This window comes from Salminus brasiliensis, chromosome 4, assembly GCF_030463535.1.
Source record: "Salminus brasiliensis chromosome 4, fSalBra1.hap2, whole genome shotgun sequence".
NCBI lineage: Eukaryota > Metazoa > Chordata > Actinopteri > Characiformes > Bryconidae > Salminus > Salminus brasiliensis.
The window spans coordinates 8,154,003-8,174,944 of NC_132881.1; the positions used below are offsets into that span (position 1 = coordinate 8,154,003).

At 41.3% G+C, this 20,942-nt stretch overlaps 1 protein-coding gene across 1 annotated transcript in view; it reads left to right on the forward strand.

Annotated features, from left to right (window-relative positions):
- The window catches only part of ggps1 (geranylgeranyl diphosphate synthase 1), a 43,121-nt gene extending 24,308 nt beyond the window's left edge, over positions 1 to 18,813 (forward strand). The window contains exon 4 of the mRNA XM_072676802.1: positions 15,832 to 18,813. Within this exon, the coding sequence (XP_072532903.1) occupies positions 15,832 to 16,626 (795 nt within the window). The 3' untranslated portion in view covers positions 16,627 to 18,813. The remainder of the gene's footprint in view (positions 1 to 15,831) is intronic.
- The last annotated feature ends 2,129 nt before the right edge of the window (positions 18,814 to 20,942 follow it).

Sequence of the window (20,942 nt, forward strand, 5' to 3'; positions counted from 1 at the left end):
ATACCAGGGCTGCACAATAGATCTCCTCATTATCACCATATGACTTTTCCCAATCACATTAAGAGCTGCAGTGACTGAATGGATCAAATTACATCCCAGCGCCAAAGTGACTTCACTAGATTGCTTCCCAGCGTTTTGGGTCGAGCCCTGCTGTCTCACATGGAGAGCTAGTAACTTAAATGGGACTTCTGCCAAGTTTCCAACAATTTCATGCATAATGACAGTCGTTCAGAGTGATTGTGTGAAATGAGGCATTGTACAGAAGCCAGTTCAAGTCAGGTTTATTTATGTAGCATTTTTAACAACACTGTCGCAGCAAAAATAAAACTTATTTAATATACAAAACCGACAGAACTTCGTCCTGTATGTTTTGTCCTTTCTTATGTCTTATTTCTTAAGATATGTATTGTATATTGTATATACAATATATTCTACTTTTAGGGTGTGTTTATACTTGTAGTTTTGTTGTCCTGGTCTGGATCAAGCAAGATATTGGTACATCGATACATTTGTCTTTGTTTGCTTCCAGCCCCACTAAACTTAAGTTAAAGGACACAAATGTGGGCCGGTCTGCATGGAGGCATTTGAGTCCTCGTATGTCGAGTTTAATTGATTTGTTCAAATTAATTTAAATGAACAGACAGACAACAAACAATTTGTACAATAAAACTATGAATGAAACGCTCATCTGCATATCGGTGGGGTTAAAAGTATAATGTAAATGTTTCTCTGTTCTACTTGCTGAAGGGAACAAAAAGACAAGCTTTTGAGCGCCATTAAATTCATTGAATTCAGTGGTCACAAATTTCAGTGTAACATCTGGTTTCAGACGAGCCCCACACACAAATACACCACAGACAGATATCCTGGGTTTAAAACACAGCAATACTCATCCAGAGCGTTGCTAGGTAGGTAGGTAGGTAGGTATGGGATTGGTAGGGTACATTGTGTGTTTTAAGATAGACTTAGATTAGCTAATCAGAGGGAGCATGATCTGCTGTACCATTTGTAGCCATGGGATTAATATAGTCTGTAACATCACCTAATGATTTGGCCATTGCTTGTAACCCTTGTTGCTTGTAATACAATTCCTCGACTATTATAACTGAATGGCCGTCTAACAATCAACATCCTCTTGACAGTATGTTATGTTACAGCAGCCCCTCATGTATTATTGCTCAAATCTAAATGATAATAGAAATAGTAATTAATTACAAATGCTAGTAAGAAAAAAGTGTGTGTGTGTGTGTGTATATATATATATATATATATATATATATATATATATATATATATAATGTTTTATATACATATATATATAAAAATGTATAAAACAATATATAGTTTTATATATTTTATATATATATATAATGTTTTATCAATTTTATATATATATATGTGTGTGTGTGTATATATGTATGTACACACAATGGGTTAAACTTTTTTTTGTCTAAGCTTGTTAAAAAAAACTTCTGGATGTATCAAATGTGATCAAACAAAATGAGTCCTATATGCAAAGTGTTTTTTTTAGTGTTTCTATTTTTAAATATTTGGTAAACCTTCCAGTTCTTATGAAATAAAGCCAGAAAATGTTCTGAAGTTCGGGCTATAAAGGGTTAAAACTGTTTTGTGCGTTTAGAAAAGGTCTGAAGCACGCCTGACTGATCTGTTGTGATTTTCAGTAAAATGAAATGTGCTGGCTGTTGTGACGTTAGGAGCCGTTAGTATTTAATTACGCTTTAGTACTTCAGTATTTGGGCATGTTTGAAAGGCAGTGCTTGTGTGTTACTGTTCACTCAATTCCCTTTTTATTTTTAGCCTTTTTTTAACACTCACTACTACCAATCCCAGTAATCAGACTGACTCGAGCACTTAAGCGGTCTAATATCCTTTGTGTCTTTCTTTTATTTCTAACCCCCTCGTAAATCTGCCCACTGATCTGCTGAAATGTTAACTGGATTACTGAAGAGAAATTAGAATATGGATGTCTGTGTGTGTGTGTGTGTGTGTGTGTTTGAATATCTGGAAGGGAAATAACTGATGCGATTATGTGCCAGCTTCCTGCTGGGGATTTTGCGAGCTACATTAAGAGACTGGGAGGGTGATAAGCTGCTGGAAAAGCCTAGCTCTGTAATTGGTTGGCTTTTATGTTGAACTAGTTTGCTGGTTGCGCTCTGTATGGTAAACGGAGTCATTACTGTTTGAGACCTGTCTGCCTGTCGTAGCCTAGAGCTGGTTCTTAAGAGGTCTCACTTACACACACTCGCACAGCCGCTCAAGCCTCGTACATCATGCAAGGCTTTAAAGCCCCCCCCCCTCCTTCTCACAGTAAACCCCCCATGTCTGTTTCCTTTTTTCATGACTGACTTCTCCAGTTTCTCATTATCTGCTGTTAAAGCGCTGTCTGTATTTTGCTGTGTGTCTCTCTCTCTCTCTCTCTCTCCTTCTTTCTCTTGCTCTCTTCTCGTTTGTGCCGCAGTGGCATGATGATGTGTCTGGCCGTAAACTCTTCCTGACCCCAGCAAGCAGAGTGCGCTTGCGTGGTGCCACTGTTCAGCTGCTGCCCGAGCAGTAAGCAGTGCCTCCAGAGCGCCCGCAGCATTTACCGTGCCACCTGTGGCCTTTTAGGTTTTCATTCAGACGTCCCGCTGTTAAAGCTTGTTGTTTTTCGTAGTCTCTGTGTTGTCCCTGTGTTGGGAAAAAAAGCTAGAACAATTTAAAAGAATAAAAAACTAAAAAAGCACCATGATCTGATCATCTGCACAGTTCTTGCCTGTTGATTTCCTACACTGTTCTACAGATGACAAGTAATGGCCACTTTCTAGAACTCCCCACTGCCCAGGAACTCCCTCAGTGAGGACTTTCACAGAGAGACAGCTCATGTTCTGTCTGTGAAAAGGCTTCATATGTAGTAAACACACACTCCTGGAGCATAAAACAATATTTGCAGTAAATACTACTTAAGGACTCTGGGCCCCCTCTAGCAGAACTCTCTGCTCTTGCCTCCAGTTTTCATAGTTGGACATCCCCCCCCCCACCTCCTACTCGTCTTTGCAGAAGGCCTCTAGTTCTGGGATATTTCTGGCTCATCTTGCAGCACAGCTGGTTTAAGGTCAATCTACAAACGTCCTATTATGTTTAGGTCACTGGGGACTAGGGACTCTTAAGGGCCATTCCAGAAATGTGTTTGTCTCTCTTTAGGTAGTTAACAGTGGATTTTGAGCTTCAGCCTTCAGACGTCATCAGTTCACAGCACTAGTTTCCAGAACTCCTCTTGCTTGTAGCAGGTCTGGTTCCTCCTTATGCCTTTTCCATGAGGATTATGCTCGTGCAGGCAGAGCTAAACTTTGGCAGTTACAGTTTTTTAGCCTGTCTTAACAGCTTACAAACGGCTCTCTAAGAGCTTCTTTCTCTTCTGTAGCTCCAGTTGACCTCAACAGTTCTTTGGAACTGAGTTTTTTTGCACTGTAGAAACCACAAGCTGAAAACCATCTCATAGCCTGGGCCTGTCCTTGTGGGTTTGGATTACTTTCGTTTCAGATCTTTACTCAGTTGCTAAGAGGAGTCCGTGTTTGCTGGATGTTCATACAAGGTTTAAAGTGTCAGAGAGTTTATAAAACCTGGAAATCTAATTCAGCTGACAGTTCTTAATGACGTTATGTTAAGCTTCTGAGGTTTTGCACATACCATGTTGGTGATTGATATGTTTTTTTGTAATAAGAGAATAGCTGTGCATTAGTTTACTGAAATTTGAGTTGTGTTCGAGTCGCTACATAGTCTGTGTCTTTTGCAAACTTCTGCATAAGCCTGTATATGGCAGCGTTTCATATACAAACTTGTACACTAACGTACGTTTCCTCTAGGGCCGTATGGGATCGTTTAAATATTAATGTAAATGTTAATACCAAGATAAAGACTGCTATTAGTACTACTTATAGCCTATAGACAGAAATACACAAAATATCTAACTACAGAACCAGAATTAATGTGTTTATTTATTCACTATTTATTTAGAGTACCCTTTGTTGTATTTGCCATGTGTTTTAAAGTGTGATATTAAAGTTGAGTTTGAGGTGGAGGGGGTATCCACTTTTTAATACTGTAATACCATCTCAAAATAATATGGTTAATAATGAGCTATATGGTACTACCGAAGGAAGGAGTGGATTACGCTTGCATGTCTTCCATACAATCACAACACCAATTGCAACGTTCAGTTAGCAGGATCAATCATGTTGGTCAAGCTGACCATTACAAATATTACAAACGTTTAGATGAAAATGACTATCAACTGCTGTTGATCAATTTACAGTTTTTCCCCATGGTTTTGGATCTGTAGCCCACTCCCAGTGCAGCTGCTGTTGACTAAGTGAGCTACCGACACGAGTGTTGACGATAAGACGAGTCTGTGTCTGAGAGCAAAGTCAAGCGTCTGAGGTCAGCAGAATTGGTCTGATTTGGCCTTTCTGTTACTCCTGTGATTGGAGCTGGTTCTCTAACGCTAGACGTAGATGAGTTAGTTAGCTTGCAGGCTAAACACCACAGCGCAGTCCATGTTCCAGCTAACTCAGGCTCAAATCACACACATTTACATGATAAAGCCTCATACCTTAGCTTTCCTTTGCTGTCTTTTAGATAAACTCAGTATTGCTAATCTTGCAAGTACAGGGAGCTTGTTCCCCCCCCCCCCCCCACCTCTATGACCTCAACAGTCAGTGAGCTCCCACAGCCTTGTGGCTCACTTAAATGCACATGGGGGAATGAACACATTTGGCCATGTGCTAAATACAGTATTACTGTTATACCGCCCAAGCCCTTAGAGCTTCAAGTACGGCTCGGCTCGACCCTCCATCCCTCAAAATCCACGGAAGACAAGCGTCCAGGCTTTTTTCTGTCCTGCACCCAAGTGGTGGAACGAGCTTCCCCTGGGTGTCCGAACGGCCGAGTCGCTCGCTGTCTTCAAACCCAGACTGAAGACCCTCCTCTTCAGAGAGTACTTGGGCGAATAGCAGAGTACTATGGTCACCCTATTGACTTGTGTCTAGTAGTGTCTTAACTTGGAGGTATCTTTAAATTTTAGCCTTTTCAAACTAGCTGAGGTTTTTCTTGAGTAAACAGTGAAGCACTATTGTAAGTGACTCTGGATAGGAGCGTCTGCTAAATGCCTTAAATGTAAATGTTAAATGCAAGCCTAGTTAAAATGCCCATGTGTTAAAAGGGTGCCTAAATGACCCTGGAGAGTTGTGGTCAAGGTAAAATGGATAGATTTGCTCTTAGACTATATGGCCCATAGACTTTCAAGTCCTATAGAAAAGCCAGACAGTGCTGCACAGTTGTTAGAACACGCTTATTTGATCTTACACCTGATGAATTAGCCGATTATCCGGTTCTTCACCGAGACTCTTGAGGCATTCTGAATGAGACGTGTTGAAGTACAGACAATAATCTACTGTGGACTGGAAATTGACATTCCTCCTCTAGTCAGAAAGAGCTTTATTAGTAGGTGTTTACCTTTTTAAAGATCAGCGAAAGAGGAGTTTTGCTTGGCATCTGCAGACTGAATGGGTCATCTGAGTACAGAGCAGAGCCTGAAGGGGAATGCAATGCCAAAGAAGAGAGAGACCTTAGATAGAATTAGACTGCAGTCCCGTTCAGTTCTCTCACAGACGTTGTGAACAGATGTCTTAAAAGACAAGATAAGCCCTTCTTTTCTTTTCCTCTCCTCTCAATTGCGATGCCTAGTATTTCCAGCAGAAACAGGCTCTTGGTTTGGAGACGATTTTGGTTCAAATACAAGAGTCCCCGGTTCTGTTCAGGAGGTCTTGAGATGTTTTTGTTGACAAGGTCTTAAGGGCCATTCCAGAAATGTGTTTGTCTCTCTTTAGGTAGTTAATGGTGGATTTTGAGCTTCAGTCTTCAGACGTCATCAGTTTACAGCACTAGTTTCCAGAACTCCTCTTGCTTGTAGCAGGTCTGGTTCCTCCTTATGCCTTTTCCATGAGGATTATGCTCGTGCAGGCAGAGCTAAACTTTGGCAGTTACAGTTTTTTTTAGCCTGTCTTACCAGCTTACAAACGGCTCTCTAAGAGCTTCTTTCTCTTCTGTAGCTCCAGTTGACCTCAACAGTTCTTTGGAACTGCGTCTTTGGAACTCAGACACCAAGTGTAATCAGGAAATGTCCACTGAGTACAATTTCTCAAGCTTTAGAACTTTAGAGTTCTCTGACTCTTCAATGCTTGGACTGTTACCCATCAAACATGGACACCACTCACACATTTAGCTTTCAAAACAATTGGCGACATATAGCCGATCGATCCCTAAATGTCTTATTAACGATCATTTGATTCAGTACAGTATAGAGGTTTATTAAGGTATTCATTGATGCAAATGCCGTACTTTAGTGCCCCAAGCCATAAGCTAAAATACTAGTCATAACTACAATGATAATCCACAGCCCACTCCAGCACAGTGATGATACACCATGCTCCTCCTGCATCCCAGTTCTCTCGTTACTAGATAATACAACTACATCTACATCATCGGTTTTCTTCATTCCACATTGTCTGAATTTTATCCTCATGAATTGAATCAAATTGTAGGCTAAGTGTATTGTTGCACTCCTAATACAGCCTGTTGAGATTGTTACATCCCTGTATCATCGAGTTGCACCTTGTTGTTAAGGGGATTCTGCACCACAAAGTCCTGGTGATCTACAAACCTGGGAAGTTGAGTTCTAACCCTAATCTGATAGTGGGTTTCTTTTAAGGTGGTCTTCTAAAGGACCTGAATGTTTGACCACTGGTCAACCTAGCAGCGCCACATTGGCATGTGTTCAAATATAGTGTATTTGCATGGAAATCACAGAACTGTTTTCTGTAAATCTACAAAATGTAACTGTCTGAAAGTCTATTCTGTCAGCCTCCGTGCTGTACTGGGAATGGTCCACCACCCCAAACAGTGTCTTGTAAGTTGGGGTGCAGTGGACACAAGCTCCATGTCGTAACTGGAAAAGTACAATGGTTGCACAGTTTTTTTTCCAGGAGGTTATGGCGTAGCGAGGTGGTTGCCAAGCCATCTCAGGTGGTTGGTATGGTATTGCATAGTGGTTGCTCCGGTTTCCCAGGGGGTTGTCCAATGTTAAATGGTTCCTGTGGTGTTGCTAAGCGGTTGCTGGTGTTGGTGTTGTTTGGCAGCAGCTATGGTGTCCTAGGGATTGCTATGTTGTAATGTAATGTATGTAATAGGTGGGTGCTACGTAGTTGCTATGGTGGTTTTAGGTGGTTTCTTTATCGTATGCTATGGTTTTACCAAGTGGTTGCTAGTATAGTATTGTAAGGTGGTCTCTATATTGGTTGCTAGCTGGCCACTGTGGTGTTTGGTAAATGGATGCCGTGGTAAGTGGTTGCTTTGCAGTGTGCACAGTATAGAATTAGTACACTTCAGTGTGCATATAAAAGGTACAGTAGGACATCTATCAATACATTAGCGTATCTAAATTACCAAAACAACAGACACTATTTACACTCCAAGCTTTTCACACACTGCACCTGTAAAATGCTACAGAGGGTTCAGAAGTGCAAAGAAAGTGGGAATCGCTCTTAGTTTAGCCGTTTTCCCAAAGCGCATGTCTGGGAATGAGTTGTGAATTGGTGTTTATTCTCATCAAACCTATTTAAAACACCAACAGAGTCGGTGAGAAAGCTGTAGTTCAGTCCTGAGGGACGGTTCTGCCCCACTTCTTTCCCCAATGGAAGAAATCCTATTTGGATCACAATTTTCTCTTTAGATATTAGGAGCTTCCTTGAGTTACTAAAACCTTTCTGCTCTTTAATCATCAAATAAGTCAAGTCAAGTGGGTTTTATTGTCATTTCAACTACATACAGAGTACACAGTGAAACGAAACAACGTTCCTCTAGGACCATGGTGCAACATAGACAGTGCATACAAAACACAAGTGCAACACAAATAAGTGCGGACAGACAACACAACACAGTACAGACCAGAGAATAATAAATAATTGGGGGTAGTGTGCAAATTCTGCAGTGTGTAATAAATATTGAGTCCAGTGAGGTAGTAAAGTTATTAGTACAAATGCTTTGTGCAAAAAAATGCTTCCCATTTTATCTGGGGTAAATGGAGAGAGAGAGAGAGGTTGCGTTGAGAAGTCTGATGGCTTGGAGGAAGAAGCTATTGCGTTGAGAAGTCTGATGGCTTGGGGGAAGAAGCTATTGCAGAGTCTGGTCGTGTTGGACCGGATGCTGCGGTACCTTCTTACTGATGGTTAAATAATGGTTTGAAATACTGATCGAATGTTAATTCTGTTCATTGTTAATACTAGTAATTCCTCGTCCCTTTATATATGCTCTTATGCAACAATTTAAATGTGCTTAGTAAAGTTTAGATCCTGTACAGAGAACGTACTGCACAATCATCAAAAGCATAGTTATTGTTTACTGCTTAATTTAATAACATACAGATTTAAAAAAAACAAAATGTATTCATTTATTTAAATATCTTTTAAGACATTTTATATATAACATTTAAATGTATGTTTAGATTTGTTTTCTGAATATCTCTAGACTCTTTGGTTCTTACTTGGGGATTCTTGTCTTCAGCTTAGTCTGCAGGTTGACTGATTTTAGGAATGAGGAGAGAAAAAAAACTTAATTCTGGGTAAATTTGTTCTAGGAAAGCTGTGGATTATTGTTTTGCTGGACGATTCAGCAATAATCCATTTTTAGCCTTCTGGCATAAGCTGCCAGATTTGCGCTAAAATGCCCTGGTACTTCACAGTCCTTTAATGGCTGCCTAACTGTTTTTCCAGAGCATATAAAAGCAACAGACAGTTCAGTTCAGACAGTAGGACGTATTGCCTGATGCCAGCATTTCTTTTTTTATGTAAACAAATATGGTCTAAAAACTCATTTTCAAAGTGAATATAGTCTAAAGTTAGAAACACTGAATAATGTGTACTCAGCCCTTTTAGACTACTACTTGACAGACTCCTCTTTTGCTTCAACAGCTTGAAGTCGTTGTTGAGGACGTGGTAGTGCGTGTTGTGCTGGTACGAGTGGATCAGACACAGCTGTGCTGCTGGAGTTTTTAAACACCTTGGTGCCACTGCTGGACTGAACAGTTCACCAACCACAAATATCCAGCCATTAGATTCCTGAGGGCAGCATCCTGTGAGAACTGATGAAGGACTAGATGACACACTCAAACTGTGCAGCACAGATAATCTTCTCTCTCTCTCTGACTTTCCATCAGAATGACCCACCATCGAAATAGCACCTGTGGGCAGTCCTGTGGGGTCTAACGAAGTATGCAGAGAAACAGATGGACTACAGTCTGCACCTACAGAACTACACAGTGCTCATATGTGGGAAGTTAGGCTGATATAATTCGGAGTTCATTCCAAACAAGGGGTGGTCATAATGTTCTGATCTGACTGTGTTACAGTGTGTCAGTTTTTAAAGAACTTAAAGCAGAGAAGGAAACACTTACTGTATTGTGGGATTCCATTGCATTTGGCAGAGCAATTTAACATGCGTCATGCAAACAGTTATAAGCCTCTGGCCATATTGCCTGGCTCAGGGAAATGTCTAACGATCTTGCCTCATGTGTGTGGGTTATAATTTTAGACTTTCGGCTGTTTCCCCACAGTCTTACCCCGCAGGTGCTTGGGGCAGTCTTAAAAAAATGTGCAGCTCAAATCATTGACTTCATATTGGAGTATTTCTTTCAATATAAGAAAGTAGAGTATATGTACTAAATGTCCAATGAGGTAGACTATGATCTTGCGCCATCCCAGCCTCACTAACGCTCCTATCACAGAACTCTCATCATTGATTTCAGAAGAAACACTGAAGCAGGTGTCCCAATACTTTTGTCCATATGGTGTACATAAAATATGGGTAGTGAATCTTTCTTGTTGTAGTCTCCATCAGTTTGTATCTGTAGGTGTATAGGCACAGGAGTTCAGAAGTGTGTGTCTGTGTGTAAGACAGTGCTGGAGTGGCAGGGTTGCTATGGGGAGGGATCCTGCCGGAGGAAAGGTTGTGTTTGGAGGAGAAACGCCTGAGCCACTCCGGCCTTGGCTGCACGCCCAGCACACTGAGGCCATCTTTGTGTGTGTGTGTGTGTGTGTGTGTGTGTGTGTGTGTGTGTGTGTGTGTGTGTGTGTGTGTGTGTGTGTGTGTGTGTGTGTGTGTGTGTGCGCCTTTCACTCTCGCTCGCCTGCTCCCGTGACAGACATTGCGGTGGTTCATGCCTAGCGTGCTACTTCTTCGCAGTGCTTGAGCCAGTGCTTGAACATGCACTTTTTTGTAGGGGTGAACTCCCTGACACTGCTGAAGCTGAGCCCAGTCTTGGGCTTCAACTATCAAGTCTGTTACTGAACAAGAGATCTACTGAATATCTGGATGGTCATCGCTAAACAATGGACTTAACTAAACAATAACAACCTGTGTGCAGCAGACGTTGCACTGAACCCGGTACCCCTGCTTGACCTCCTTGCTGCCATTGCTTGCTCATTACTAACATGAGCTGCCTCTGTTGGATAATTGTCATCATTATTACTTGTTTGCTTGTCTTGCACCCTTAATCGCATCAGGCCCTCTTTTCCACCTTATTTATTAGTACATTAAAATATATATATATATATTATATATATAATATAATTAAGTATATATAGAGAGATCAGATCAAGAGGCAGATCCAGGCATATTTGAATGGATTAGGAATAGTCTATTTTAAGCCTTATCCCATAACAATTCGTAGTTTTTACTAGGTGGTCAGAGCACCCTCTTGCGACCTCAACCTTAACCTTGTGCCACTACTGGACATTATTCACAGCCGGCAGCCGTGAGGAGCCTTCTCAGAAGATTGCAAAACAATTAAGACTCCAGAGAAACCTGAAAACTTAATGTAATATTATTATTAAACTATATCAGAAATACTCTGTTTTACCAGCGGGAGAACCGCACGCCTTTTTTTTTTTTTTTTTTTTTTTTTTTTTTTTTTAAGTAACAAGCACTGAAGAGAACCATGTTTGGAACCGAGAAGAGGAGGCTAATGCTAACACATGTGCACACACACATACACACTATAGAAAACCCACCCACTATAAGCCAGGTATTTCACATCAGTAGCTGAGACAAAACAGCAATAATATGTCGAGAGAGTGTCGTACTGTTATTGATTATCAACATCCTGACCTCGCTAAAGCTACTAGAGACTAGTTACTTCAACAAAAGCAGAGTTATAAATAAATAACCACTGCTGATTTTCTGAGTATGTCAAGTTTTATATAATGATTTGTGTTTTTTACACATTTTTAAAGAGTATAATGCACAAATGATAGCAGTCCTGATCCCACATTTCTCTAAGTGGTGAGATTTTCGTCTGTTTACCACTGAGGAAATGGATTATTAGGTTCCAGCCCCCAGGCAGTGTTATTGACCTACTGCTGTAATATGTTGTGGTTGAGTGCTTTTATTGTTGTTTGTTGCTTTGATGCCGTAGTCAAAAGGTGCCAAACCTTGTTTTGGTGGTAGTAATAGTAGTAGTGTAGGAGTGTTGTAACACAAAGTGTGCTGTTTGTTTAATAAGTGATGCAGTCTGCACATTTATTTTCCCCTGTTAAAAAGGTATGAGGGTTTATATATATATATATATATATAAAGGGTATATATACTGCAACAAAGTTCTGATGAATATAGGCTACATCATGTTTTCTAAAATATCTCCCATCATGCAAAACAGCGTTTCTGTAAAGAATGTAAAGTACTGCCAGATTCACTTTATGGTAAAAGGTTGAAAAACCTGCAAAAAACGGAGATTCAAGGTTTCTGCATGATCATGACGAAATTAAAACTGGTACCATGTATCCTCCTCTCCCTTTTACACTGTTTTGTAGGAACAGTAACATTGTAGGAGGTACAATGACTGAACAACTACACATTTAAAAGAAATGCACATTGCAAATACACCTTAGCAAGAGTACTGATGCACTATATGTCCAAATGTTTGTGGACACTCCTTCTAATAAATGGGTTCATCTACTTCATGACACACCTATTGTGGACACATGCAAATGCACACACACACAGCTGGTCTAGTCCCTGTAGAGAAGTACTGCCAATAGAATAAGACTCTCTGGAGCATATGATCATGAACCTATTGCCACACCCCTAATGCCAGGCGTGGGCTAGAGGGGTATAACGATGTCTGGAACATTTGATTGTGCTCCATCCAATACTTTTAGGATGAGCTAGAGTGGTGATCATCCAACATTCTGACCTTACTTCTGCTCTTGTTGCTGAATGCAATCAAATTCTCACAGCAATGCTTGTTCCTATATATATATATATATATATATATATATATATATATATATATATATATATATATATATATATATATAGTAGAAAGCCTTCTTCCCTGGACAGTAGACACAGTTAGTCCAGCACAAGCAGGACAAACCCTTTGTTTGTTTTAATACCCTTGATTTTGGAAGGTGTCCCAATACTTTGGTCCGTGTAGTGCATGTCTACTATTTTTGTTATTGTTCTCTTTTGGGTGGATGAAGACACATCCTCATGATTTCAGAGTGGACCTTGGTGTGGATTTTATGTATTTCCATCACATCTCAGTTTTTATTTAACAATGAAGTCCCTTGAGATGAAAAATCTCACTTTTCGAGGGGGGCTGGCAAAATATCGGCTACAACTATTGTCATGGACATACTGGACCTAGCTGCTTTTATTGTACTGTTAAAGCCAATAAATCAAGTAAAAATCCCCTGTATCATGATTCAGAAATCACATTACATAATGTACGCTGAAATCACACAAAACAGTAATGCATACTGGCTCTTTGAGTTGTGATCCTGTTGTGAATAAGCTGTCGGTGGTGACGCAACAGGGTGGTATGTTGACCTTAGGCTAAGACGACACGTGCAGCGTATGTCGAAACAGGAGGGCTTTTTCTTTTCCCTCGCACAGCCTGTGTTTATGTTTGGGTTATGCATGCGTTCAGTATCGGGTCATGAGAGGCTGTGTTTGACCTGCTGACGCAGCAGTGTTCCCTCCCCTGCCCCCATTCAGCTGTCAGCCGAGCCGGAGGGGTGAAGCAGCCTCGAGCTCAAGTGTGTCACCGCTAATTACTCGAACAAGTGACTGCATTACCCAGACTCCTCCAACCATATGCTTCCAGTCAGAGCAGTGCAAGCGAGCACGGGACACGTTTACTATGATCCCGAGCTTTGGGTTACGACTATTTCAATATGCAAGTGAAGTGTGTGTGTGTGTGTGTGTGTGTGTGTGTGTGTGTGTGTGTGTGTGTAAGTTAGACTGCAAAATCAATTACCCACAATGTAGTTTGGTTTTCTGTCAACCTTAGATTTGTTTATACACTATATTGACAAAAGTATTGAGACACTGGCTCATCAGCTATTGTTTTTTTTTTTTTTTTTTGAGTAACTGTCTCTACTAGATTTTAGAGAGGATTTGATTGCATTCAGGGACGAGTATTCGTCAGGTCAGGATGACCACAATAATCACAACCCCACCTCATCCCCAACACATCACAAAAGTATTGGATGGAGCACCATCCATCATTCCAGAAAACACCGCTGGGGGGCTTTATTTGAGGCCACACCTGGCATTAGGCATAGTGCCAACAAGTTAATCTGTTTATCTGCTCCAGAGGGTCCTATTCTATTGGCAATACTTCTTTACAGAAACTAAACAAGCTGTGTGTGTGCATTTATACATCTGTGTCAGCAATGAGTGCTGAACTTAAAGTAGCTGAATGCATTCATTAGAAGGGCTGTCCACAAACATTTGGCCAAATAGAGTATAAATTGTTAATCATACTATAATGCCTAGTAATAGAAACTTTCTGTGCGGTCCTTGGATTTATCAAACGTACTGTTTTTGGGGTTGGGGGGATTTTGGGGATAGCTGACGCATGTTTGACAGGATAAGCTATTCTTAAAAAATGTCGTCCGAGTGCATTACAGCACATCGTCAGGCTGATGACAAAGCTAGCATGTGTCCTTTCTCTCCTCCAGCAGCTTGCTGCTACCAGGCCAGTGTGTTCTGTTAGGATCTGTGCAAATAAGCTATGATGTAATTATGAATACAGTCTGCTTGAGACACGCCCTGACGCTGAAGGCTTTCCCCTCATTCTGTTTGTAAAACATGGAGTGTGATCAGCTGCTGCCATCTGCAGGGAGGTCAATGCAGTGCAGGGCCTGAGTAGAAGTGCTCCATGAGGTACGAGTGCCATCTCTAATAGAGCGCTTTAAGAAGAACATCAATACAGTAGGTTGGTGTGGCGCAACAGATAACACCACTACCTGCCAGTGAGCTACCGCACCATGTTGGAGACTGGGGTTCGGTTCCCGGTCTGGGTGACTATGCTGCACTACACCAATAAGAGTCCTTGGGCAAGACTCCTAACACTACACTGACCCGCCTCTGTAATACGAGTAACCTTGTAAGTCGCTCTGGATAAGAGCGTCAGCTAAATGCCATAAATGTAAATGTAAATACACCAGTAGGGGTGTTATGATTTACTGAATTCAGTTTGAGTTGGTATGTGATGTTTTCTGATACAATAACAATATTGCCTGAAAATGTGCTGTTTCTATTTTTATTTTATTAGGGAAAAATCATTTGCCAAAGAATAATAAATAACAATTCACAGAATAAATCGATTGTGTGAATAATTCTGGATGAATAGACCAAAAGAAATGCTCTACATTATTTGGAATAACTTGTATTTTATGTTGATCTCCATTTCAAAAATTAAGAACATATTGGCTTTACTTTTCCTGTAAACTCACCATTCTGGAGATAAGTGTTTTTTCATTGGACCACAACAATGTTTCCATTAAACATGACTCCCCTTAAAGGCCTATTTTTTCCATCTACTGCAGAAGATCACTCACAGTTCAGCGCATAATACAGATTTACAATGTTTACATATCCATAACATCGCTAATTTGGTGTCCACCCTCGCCCCAGCATTATATAATAATGTAATGTAATAATTCTTTCCATTATGGAAAAGAATATGGAAAAAAACTCCAGTGTAGCTCGTTTTAGACAGACAGTAGATTCAAATAAACATGGACAAGCAGCCGGGCCATAGCTCTAACCAAGTCGCTTTAAAAAAAAAAAATAATAATAATAATAATAAAAAAAAAAACAGCCTGGAGCCACAGGAAATGTATTTTCCTGCACCAGTAAATCTGATAGTCGTCTCAATTTTGAGCTCTAAGAGATGGCTGGAAATCAACACATGATTTACTTTGTTTTATAGAAGCAGTAAAGCTATTATTTAAACTATTTATAAACTAAATCTACATTTGTATTGCATATCTTACTGTTCTGATTATTTTCATATAACACAAAATGAACAAAAGTATTGGGACACCTACACATTACACCTACAGGAGCTTTTATGACATCCCATACTAAATCCACATGCATTAATATAGAGTTGGTCCTCCTTTCAGCTCTAACAGCAGGTTTGAAACTCCACAGTTATTGAGTCAGCAGAGCGTTGGCCACTTTCAGTGGCATCCTGTTACACTGCTGTGTTTGAATTCAGTACAATGACTGGAATTCTGTAGAACCACCCATTCTTTCACGACTGCCTGGCTCTTCTTCATTTTATACACTGGTGGCAATTGGGACTGAATGAAACTGAATCCCATGACTAATTTAATGAGCTGTGTCCCAATACTTTTGTCCATATAGTGTTGCAGCTGTAGAATGTATAAGTGTATGTATTTCATGCTTTTGTCTTTTCTCTCACAGGTAATCATTGAGGTGACCGAGATGCTTCACAACGCCAGCCTCTTGATTGATGACATTGAAGACAGCTCCAAGCTGCGGCGCGGCTTCCCTGTAGCGCACAGCATCTACGGCGTGCCCTCGGTCATCAACTCTGCCAACTATGTCTACTTCTTGGGCCTGGAGAAGGTGCTGATGCTGGACAACCCTGAGGCGGTGCACGTGTTCACACGACAGCTGCTCGAGCTGCACCGCGGCCAGGGCATGGACATACACTGGCGGGACACGTACACATGCCCCAGTGAGGCGGAGTACCGCGCCATGGTGCTGCAGAAGACGGGCGGGCTGTTTGGCCTGGCCGTGGGCCTCATGCAGCTCTTCTCAAACTGGAAGCGGGACCTGAAGCCACTATTGGACACGCTGGGGCTCTACTTCCAGATCCGTGACGACTATGCCAACCTGAGCTCGCGCGAATACAGCGCCAACAAGAGCTTCTGCGAGGACCTGACGGAGGGCAAATTCTCCTTCCCCACCATCCACGCCATCTGGTCACGGCCCGAGAGCACGCAGGTGCAGAACATTCTGCGCCAGCGGACCGAGAACATGGACATCAAGCGGTACTGTGTGGACTACCTGGAGAAGGTGGGCTCTTTTGCCTACACCAGGAAGACCCTCAGGGACCTAGAGGCCGAGGCCTACAGATTGATCGCGGAGTTAGGGGGCAATCCGGAGCTGGAGGGACTGGTAGAACATCTCAGCCGCCTGTACAAGGAGCCAGAAGCAGCGGCTTCAGCTTCAGACAGCCAGTCGAAGCAGTGACCAAGGGACTGTCGGCAACCAGGGGTCTCATTACTGAAGTGTTTGATTTGTCCCTGCTGCCCGAGGTGGTCGATACTTTTAGATGTTTTGTGTTGCTAACGCACTGACCACAAAGACCTAGTAGACCAATTTTCTTGTTGTCCGAGACAGCAAAGCTTTCAAGAGTGGTGGCTTTAGAGAAACTCAAGAATGAGGGCTGGCCCAGGCAGCGTTTCACAGGCTTTGAAAGAGCACAAATCAATCATGATATCCGAATCCAGAGACTAAATTCAATATTCCGTTTGATGCATATTTCAATGCAGCAAAATTCCCAGAATATGTGCCTTGTCTTCATATGTTAACATTTACACCAAGCGCACAACAGAAATAACAAAACAGATGTTTTCAGTTTGAAGGTTTCCACTTCTGATGATCAGATTCGTTACAAATTCCAATACATGTTCCAATATATTGGGTGTCAAAATTAATTGCCCATTCATTTAACCATAAGCCCCTCTCCCTCTCTGCTTTGATCGGCTACACCCAGATGCCTCGTTGATTGTTTGATTTTTTGAAAGAAACTGAATTCTTATATTGGTATTTTCTTTACAGATGTTTATATTTAGCTGGAATTTAAGACCAATATTAGTTTGGCACCTACTGTCACCATGCCTAATGCCTGGTGTGGGCTAAACGGATATAAACCCCCCCAGCATTGAGCTGTGGGACAGCGGATCTGTGTTCTCTGGGACGATGGTGCTCCATTCAATATGTTTTGGGACTTGTGGAGTCGGGGATGAGGTGGGGTGGTGCTCATCAAACATCCTTAACGCTCTGGTCTCTGAATGCAAGCAAATCCTCCAAGCAAATGCTTGAAAAATGCTCCAAAAACTTGTGAAAAGCCGTCTCTGGACAGTAAAGACAGTTACTCCAACAAAAGCAGGATCAACCCTTTTTATACCCTAGATTTTAGAAGAAAGGATGAATGAGAAGGTGTCCCGATACATTTTGTATATGTAGTGCATCTGAAAAAGATCACCGTTCAATTGACCTAGAATTCCTGTATCTCTGCATCTCTACTTTGAATACTCACTGATGTTCAAACAGTGATGTGAAGACTCGTTCTCAGTAATAGTCAAGAGTCATAAACTACCATTATTTTAAGGCTGTATGTTGCTGTGATTTGAGAAATATCCAGGAGGCAGCAGCAAAATAAACAAACGTAATAATTTGTCTGATACGATCAGCCTCAGCAAAAAACGTAATAATGCAGCCTGCAAAGCTGTACGTACTCCGATATTAACCATCATACTTGCATGTTTAAGATGATTTATCAAACCCAAACTCTTTTATTAATTTAAAGTAGCTAATGAGCCAGATCTGGCATTAAATAGTTGAAGCTGTATAGGGCAGTCCGTTTAATTGGTTCAGAAAAGGCAAAGCTTCCAGGTCTATATAGAGACCAGAATACCAGTGTACTGACTGAATACTCGGGTATTTAAACATTTCGGGCCAGCCCTACACAGAACCCCTATTATGTAACTAGTAATTGCTTAGGAATGTGGTCTGTTCACCAAAAATGGTCAGTTGATGATGATGATGATGATGATGATGATGATGATGGGTCTTTTACACACTGCTACTGTTTTTGACCTAGAAGATGCATGGACACTACAGAGTGCTACTTCAGCAACGGTTGATACCCAGGGGAACACAGTTTTGCCGAGCCGCTGGGTGTTTACCTCCCCATGCTCATATGAGAATTTAAGCTGACAATATAATCATCTGTTTTTATACAGTGTGACAAAATCTCACCATGAAAACCTTAAATGTGTCTTTGTGCAAAGAACAGACAAGTGAAGCCTTCATTTTCTATTTGCACTCGGCTCACCAGAGCTCTTTATGATTTAAGTGATTAGAATTTAGTTTTGGTTTTATACTGTATGTTTGGAGGAGGGAGGGGAGGGGAGGGGAGGGGGCATTTGAACATGTTACAAAGTGTGCTACTGACAAAGCGACGTACTGTTGGGCTTGTTTTCTAGACTATATTTAAATGTTACGTCTTGTCTGTTCAGTTGACAATGATAAAACCCCAGGCAACCTCTCCCACCAAAGGCCTGAAATATATATATAAATAAAAGTACTGTTTGTTCTTTTATTATATTATGTTTACACTCCAAAGGACAAATAAAGACGAATGTCCACACACTGCTCGAAAAAGCTCCCTTCACTCCGAATGACACCATTAGTTTCACCAGTGCAGATTATAGAAGTTTTGGGGATTTTCAAGGTGTAGGTCAAGGATAATATGCAATCTTTGACCATAACATTCAGTTTGTACCCTCCTGATCCAACAAGGCTTTTTACCATTACCCTCAGCACCTTTTGGGCTGTTGTGATTTGATTCAAATCAATTACTTTGATTTAGTTTTTTAATAAACTGTAATAAACACAAACTGTTCAGCAACCGATGAGTCTACCAGAGTCGACAGCGAGTGGACACAGTGTTTAAAACTCCAGCAATAGTCTGATTATTCAAGTTTCAGATTTTACAACATGTACAGTGGTGGCTCAGCGGGGGTTGTGGGTTCGATTCCCGGGCTTGGCAAGCTGCCACTGTTGGGTCCTTGAGCAAGGCCCTTTACCCTCTCTGCTCCCCGGGCGCTGGAGTTGGCTGCCCACCGCTCTGTGTGTGTGTGTGTGTGTGTGTGTGTGTGTGTGTGTGAGTGTGTGTTCACTACCAGATGGGTTAAATGTGGAGGACACATTTCACTGTACAGTGTACAGTGACAAATACGTGCACCTTTACCCTTTTACCTTACAGGAGGGCAAACTGGATACATACTAAACATTAAAATAAAGTTATATAGAAATTATATTAAATAAATACAAAATACACAAAATACAGAACATACAAAGACGGGAGGGATCTGTAGAAATTCTCTGCGCTTTGCAATAAGTGACTGGTGTGATTGCTTATTTATACGTGTAGCAGCCCAGCAAACACAGCTATGTTGTGACCCATTATTTTGGAAGATGACAAAGAGGCAGTGGTTGTGTGGTTGTGAGAATCTGAGTCTGTTTGATGGGAAACCAATTATAGAGCTACACTCTGCTCCTATATGGAAAATGGAGCTGATGCAATGGACCATGGGTTGTCAATTTTCTAATGTGACTGTGAATGGGAGTTCGTAAATGTGGTCAGTTACATCCTATTGGAATTTGGCTGGATTGTTTAGAAATTACATTGATTTAAAAGATAATTGATAAAGTATTCAATTTCAATATCAAGTTTTTTTTAATGACAAATGATTCATTCCTCTTACAACAAACAAGGATTGTGTCCCTAACTGCAGACTAAATAGAGCATTAATAGTTCCCAACAGTGCACCACTCAATATAAGTCAAGTGTTAAAGGATAATGACCTTTCTAAATGGAACTTACAGTCTTACAGTTGGAAAAGGTTTGGGAACGGGATGGAAATAAAAGACACAGATGTCCAAAACATGAGATTATGGGAATTCCAAGGGAGCAACTGGTATACATGAAATAACACTCATCAATTACCCAACCCATACATATTCTCCCCCGGTCACATGCGCTGCTCCCAACACTGGGAGAGTGAAGACCAACACATACACACACACACACACACACCTTCTGCCAGCCACCACCTCTTTTTCCCAAACTGCCACTGATGCAACATTACCGGGCAACTCTGAGAAAAGTGTTGCCTTCTCGGCTCTGCTGCATCAGGCAGACAACAGACGCCAGAGTGGTGAGCAAGTGCTCTCACAGGGCCCCGAACAGGGAGTTTCGAACTGGTGATCCTCGCGTCATAGTGACCGCACCTTATTCCACTGGACCACTTTCAGCCCACCTGTCAACTTTTTATATTGTTCAACTAAAACCTGTGTGATCGGCCTTCTTACGCAGAAAACAGCACTGTTGGGTAAAGAGTTTTTTATTTTAGAGAGTTTCATTAATACAAGCTTCTTGGCAGCAAAAATTGCAGTTTTAAGCATTTTCATTTCTGAGCAGATTGTCACACACACACACACACACACACACAGGTTCAGAGTATTTTCCACCCCTAGGTCCCGGAGCATCACTGCCCTGAAATTGCAGAGTTAAGCTGCAACCCTAATCAAGCATCCAGGTAATGGATCAGATGTGTGGCCACCTTCAATATACTGTAAGGTCTAATACGGTATACAGAGATATTTAACACACTATTTGTTATGGCTGATGCTCGTGCTATCCGAAGCATCTGAATTTTAAAGCCAGGTGTGTTGGATCTGATCTCCAGGACCAGGGTTGGACCCTCTTTTTTTTT